This window comes from Colius striatus, chromosome 14 (genome assembly GCF_028858725.1).
Source record: "Colius striatus isolate bColStr4 chromosome 14, bColStr4.1.hap1, whole genome shotgun sequence".
Taxonomy (NCBI): Eukaryota; Metazoa; Chordata; class Aves; order Coliiformes; family Coliidae; genus Colius; species Colius striatus.
In genome coordinates this window covers 9,684,722-9,690,722 of record NC_084772.1, presented here as the reverse complement: position 1 = coordinate 9,690,722, position 6,001 = coordinate 9,684,722, and the positions used below count along the sequence as shown (strand labels likewise).

The 6,001-nt window shown below is 44.1% G+C and overlaps 1 protein-coding gene across 1 annotated transcript; it reads left to right on the top strand.

Moving 5' to 3' along the window:
• Positions 1–461: 461 nt before the first annotated feature.
• On the top strand, positions 462–4,964 carry LOC104553422 (histamine H3 receptor-like). Its single transcript, XM_062007243.1, has 3 exons — positions 462–735; positions 812–978; positions 3,259–4,964. The coding sequence occupies exons 1-3, from the start codon at positions 480–482 to the stop codon at positions 4,135–4,137; spliced, it is 1,302 nt and encodes a 433-aa protein (XP_061863227.1). The 5' UTR covers positions 462–479; the 3' UTR covers positions 4,138–4,964.
• Positions 4,965–6,001: the final 1,037 nt, after the last annotated feature.

Here is a 6,001-nt window from a genome sequence, read left to right as displayed (position 1 = left end):
CACTATGGGCAATTGGAAAGATCTGCAGATATGGTGTAGGGCATAAGTCGCAGAAACAAGACATGCAACTGAGACTACCCTGTCAGCGACTGCCTGTGAGGAGGGAACTGGGAGAGCCGTTACCAGCGCGGGCAGGGGCTTTCGGGGTGCCGTCAGGAGAAGGGGAGGTTGCCTCTTCCCCGGCCGGGCCGCTGAGGAAATGAACGGGGCTCTCCCTCTCTCCCGCCCACAGTCCTGGTCGCGCCGCGCAAAGACTCCGGAAAGTTTCGCAAGACCAGCGCCGTCCCAGCAAGGGTTCGGAGCCGAGCCGGGCAGCAGTGCGCCGCCGGCCAGCAGCGCGCCGCCCGCCATCCGCCCCTCAGCCCGCCGCGCCGCGCCCGGCCCCTCCCTCCGGCCGGTGGCGGGGCGGTGCCAAGAGCGGAGCGCGGATTGCTCCAGAGCCAGCCTGGGCGCCGGCGGGGCACCCTCCGCCAGTAGCCATGGGCCAGGACTTGCCGTGGCTCAACCACTCCGGCAGCCTGCGGGAGGCGGGCAACGCCTGTGCGGCGGACGGGCAGCGCGACGGACCGTTCGCCGCCGGTACGGCCGCGCTGCTGGCGGGACTCATGGGGCTGCTGGTGCTGGCCACAGTGGTGGGGAATGCGCTGGTCATTCTGGCGTTCGTGGTGGACCGGAGCCTCCGCACGCAGGGCAACTTATTCTTCCTGAACCTGGCCATCGCCGACCTTCTGGTGGGTGAGTTGCGGGGGGCCGGGAGGGGCGGGTTGCGGTTCGAGGGGCTACACGTGTCACAACCGTGCTCTGTCCGCAGGCGGCTTCTGCATCCCCCTCTACATCCCCTACGTGCTAGCGGGCGAGTGGAGACTCGGCAGGGGCTTGTGTAAGCTGTGGCTGGTGGTGGACTACCTAGTGTGCACGGCTTCCGTCTTCAACATCGTCCTTATCAGCTTCGACAGGTTCATCTCTGTCACCAAAGCGGTAAGGGCTGGGCAAGGGAGCCTGAGGGGAGGCTGTGGGGGCTTGAGGCTGCCCCTAGAAGGAAGGTGGTTCGCTTGGGTCAGCAGGCTCTCAACGCCATTGCACCTCACTCAACACAAAACAGAGGGGGTAGCTCGACAGCTCCCCCAGGTCCTGATAAACAGTTCTGGGAGTGTTCAGCTTTAGCAAAAAACCCAGTTGCTTTTCACTTTCACAGTGGAAGAAGTACCCTGCTTTAGAAACAGGTACAGCTTATAGATACTGTGAGAAGGGGAGACGGAAGAAGGAGTACTTATTTGCTCCCCTACTCCACTTTGGATAAGCTTAAAAAGTAGTATCCAGCTCAAATAGACCATCTCCCTCATAGCATGGTAGTGTCCCTGTTGACAACAGATAACCCAAGTCAGCCTAATTGCATCCCAGCTGCAGAACAAGGCAGAGAAAGATCTTCCAATCTGTAACAAACTCTCAGGGAGAAGTAGATAATAGAATTGTGGATGGTTCAAAAGTGGCAGAATATAAGTTGATGTTAACATCTTTTGAAGGATACAAATGCTATTTCCATCTAACAGCCACAGAACTAGAGCCTTAGTCATGCAGCAAGTAACAATGAAAAAGGAAGAGACTAGACTTCACAAAATCAAAAGCTAACTTTATTTTCACCTAGACCTCAAACTATTCTGGATGTTGCCAAAATGACACATTTTACCTGCTAATAGGTTTCACTCATCTACACCTACTTCTTAATTATTCCTCAGCCCCCTGTTCTGCCCACTTTTCCTTACCACACTGATTTAATCACTCATTCTAAACCACACTAAAAGTCTGTATTTTTCTGTCAAACAGTACAAAAAGAGGCTGCAAGATCACTTTAGCGATTTATATGCACAAGTTTTACCAACTCCTTTTTGAAGAGGGAAAAATGAACAGATTCATTCTTAAGCAGTCAACACAATTCCTTTATTTTCTAGGTTCTGAATTAGCCATGAATTTTACTTTCATAAACCAAACTTTCATGACTGTACACAGAGTATAAATATACGGATGGCTTCCGAAACAGAAAGGGAAACTGATCATAATGAAAAAGTCAGCAACTTCAAAATACTTCAGATTAATCCTCCATATAAAAATCTCTCCCCAAGTAAGAGTACAGAGGGTGCCTGTTGGGTATGGGCAGTATAAGAACACATGAACAGGAACACATGAAGTTGTAAATTATTCTCTCTCAATGGAAATAAATGGCAGTCTTCCAACAAGGCTGCTCTTGAAATCATCAGTAGCTTTGTAAAGGATTGTAAAATCATACCTGATTCAGATAAGCTCAGGATTCCTCAGCTGTGTGGATATTCTACCAGAACAACCTTAGCTGTTCAGATCCACAGATCCAGAGATTGGGCCAGTAAACATGAATCCTATACAGAATTCAGGCTTGGGAACTCCATATTCCAACATACTGCTTGGCCACTGAAGAGATGCAAAGATTTCATTCCAGATCACTACATGGATATTGTGCAGTACACCAGGGAGTTAGCATATTGAGAAGCAGATGATCTTAAGATTCCACTGATACAGCTGATATGGTTTACTGACTCAGTATTAATGATGTACTATTTTTTTTTTTACCTTAGCTGCTCTATTTTCTAAATAAGGGAAATTAGTTACTCTTCCTGTAAAGCACTTTGCAGAACACAACATTCCATCTATATATCTTAATTACAAAAAAGAGTTCCTGTAAGTACTTCAACAAAAAAAATGAAAATAAGGATGTAAAATAGAAGTAAAAGCAGTTACCCATTACATTTTTGGTGGGATATCCACATTAAAAAAGGCTCCCTCTAGCAAAGCAGAAAGAGAAGAACTTGCATTGGTGTCCTATGAATTCAGATTGTGTAATATCTAAGTGAATTACGAAAGTGAGTTATGAATTATGGTCTTAAGATATTCTGTAAACTACTGTCACAGCTAATGTGATTGAACATGTAAGCAACCAGTGCCAACCAATTCTAGGAAGAGCAGTGACTATTTCAAACCAAAAGCCTTGATTCTCTAGCTTGTAAGGTCTGATGCATGTTTTCAGAACGTACCAGTCAGCTTTGTAACATTTGCTGGAATGGATATTTCAGAAATAGCTTTTCTTTGGTACCAGTAAGCTTGGTATAACCTTCATCCCTAAACTGACGTATCATCTGCCTCGACAAGTAACAGGGCCATATTCTAAGGTAGCCATGTCACTGGTTGAGATACTAGTAATGTGACAACTTCTTTTTTTCCCCCTCTCAGGTCAGTTACAGGGCTCAGAAAGGGATAACCAGAAATGCAGTACTGAAGATGGTCACGGTCTGGATTGCTGCTTTTATTCTCTATGGTCCAGCTATTCTCAGTTGGGAGCACATTGCCCAAAAAAGCATCCTTCCTGAAGGAGAATGTCATGCAGAATTCTTCTACAACTGGTACTTCCTAATGATTGCATCTACTATTGAATTCTTTACACCTTTCATCACTGTTACGTACTTCAATTTAAGTATTTACCTCAACATCAGGAAACGTACATCCCTCAGAAATGGAAACCTGTCACCTGGTCAGGAGGACTGTGAAATGACTTTCCAGGGGAAAAAAAGGGAAAACACGATATTTTTTGTAAAACCTAACAGACACAAACATGAGAGAACAAGCAGCCTTTCTCCCCCCAAAAAGGCTTCAAGGCTCAGGCTACAGAAGCTTGACAATCACTCATTAGATTTGAATGCAAATCAAGACCTTCCACCACTTCAGATGGAAGTTGAGACCAAACCTCACAGGAATGGTTTCTACAAAGCTACTGAAAGCATCTGCAATGGCACCAGTGGAGCAGACATTGCAAACACTATGGCAAACAGATTTAGGCTTTCCCGGGATAAAAGAGTAGCAAAGTCTTTAGCAATTATTGTCTGTGTGTTTGGTTTATGTTGGGCTCCATATACGCTTTTGATGATCATCAGAGCAGCTTGCCATGGGCACTGTGTGCACTATTCACTCTATGAGATTTCATTTTGGCTTCTGTGGGTGAATTCAGCCATTAACCCTGTTCTATACCCACTGTGTCACATGAGCTTTAGGAAAGCCTTTATAAAACTCCTGTGTCCAGGAAAAGTCAAAATTCATCCTCATATTTTTATGTGAAAAAAAAAAAAAGGAAGTGCAAAGGCTGACAGTATATGTTGCTTTCAGTGGGAGCATAAACTGGCTAATATTCACCTGCTATGATTAAATACAATGTGCACTGGGTAGTTTATGGAATGCTGATAAATAGGTACAAATGTAGATATTTATGAATGTATAGAAATACTGTCATCCATGTAGCTGAAGAAGTCACAGCAATGAAAAGAAAGGTAATTTCTCACAGCTCTTTGGGCGATATGCCAAGGATATATTTTCTGGTAACCATGCATGATTGTTAAAGTGCTGAAAAGGGAATACACCACTCAAGGCCAGTAACTAGAGTTCAAGCTCTCTCACTTTTAGTAACTGTAAATATTACTGGTAAGAATTTCATGAAGTGCAGCCTCAGACCTGTTAGATTTTACTCTTAAACGCACTCTCAGACACCAAGGGTCTTGGCTGTTAAGTGGACTATGCTCCCCCTCCTGCCACTTACTGGCAAGCCAGACAAGATTATGACCAATGAAAAAGCTAAACAGGTGTTCAGGAAAAGCATGGCACAAAGAGGCATCACAACAGTGGTGCCAAAGAAGTGGAGCAATTATAGCAGGTAAGGAGCACTGATTTTAGTGGAAAAGGTGATGAAGAAATCAAGAGTTGAACACCACTAGTGATACAAGTTTCTTTCCACCATCATTGTTTTCTACCTAGTTTAACAGATGCATTTGTCTGCTGATGAGAATGATGGCTATTGGACATCAGTAATTGTCCACTGCAACACCCAAAATGCATGTTAGTACAGTCAGTCTTAAAGTTTACAGACAGTACCTGGAAGTTATTTACTTTGTAATACATCAATAAAAGTACTTAAGAACTGTGGAAGAGTCATAACTTTGTAGCCTTAACAAGTGGTACATGGGAAAAAGCATTAGCCTACAACATTGAGGTAACTGCAGCTGAAACTGCAACACCATCATTCAAAGACAATTCCCAAGTTACAAGCACTGATCTTGAGGATTAAATAAACACATTTAGCAACTATGGTAAACTAGGGAGGGCATACCCCTGGTATATGAATGCAGCTACATGAAAATGATCTTCATGTTCTGCAGTGGATGTTTTAGAACTATCAGTTTAGAACTATCAGTTTAATCAGCAACATGAAGATTTTTGAATAACATTAATTGTATCAGTGGGCAAGTAAAGCCATTGGATTATCTCCTCTTTTCTCCTCCCCTCCAAGACACTCATAAATCAGTAGATCAATGATCTAATTGTTGTCTGCTCCGTAATTCTTTTTTCCCAGGATTGTATTTGCCTCATGAGAAAACAGGTAGCACTATATTCCTGGACACTCTCACCAAGGTCTCATTCACTATCCAGTCAAGCCAGGACAATTTTCACAACAGTGGTCCACACAAGGAGTAAGGAAGTTCAATCAGATAGCTTGAGAACATTACAGTCAGTTAAGGTAAAACACACAATTCAAAACTTTCAGCAACTGGCATTAACCTACAGACTAGTCTTCACAGGAGATGCCCCTGGCATTTGCTCTATCATTAGCTTCTTATCACTTCGGCATTTAATTGACACTCATCTCTAGCACAGGCCTAAAACCATCCCGTAGGATTCACTACCACTCTCCTGAGATCCATCATTAAAGTATTCTGAAATGTGGACACGCATCATCTCAGCATCAATTGGGAAAAAAACTGGTTTTAAATTATAAATATCTATGTCAGAAATGCTGGCAGCCTCTCAGTCTCTCCAGGTTCACTATGCCTTCGTTCTTCTGTCCCTACAAACAGAAGTTCTCCTTTTAGCAAAAGGTTCAACACTAGCATTGGCTTCAACAATGGGCTCTGAAGAGACATGAAACAAGAGG

What these genes read in the sequence shown, in the direction of transcription:
- LOC104553422 (XM_062007243.1), top strand. Translation starts at nt 480, where the DNA reads ATGGGCCAGGACTTGCCGTGGCTCAACCACTCCGGCAGCCTGCGGGAG. An exon ending in CATCGCCGACCTTCTGGTGG is followed by an intron (nt 736 to 811) that starts GTGAGTTGCGGG and finishes CTCTGTCCGCAG; the next exon opens with GCGGCTTCTGCATCCCCCTC. An exon ending in TCATCTCTGTCACCAAAGCG is followed by an intron (nt 979 to 3,258) that starts GTAAGGGCTGGG and finishes TCCCCCTCTCAG; the next exon opens with GTCAGTTACAGGGCTCAGAA.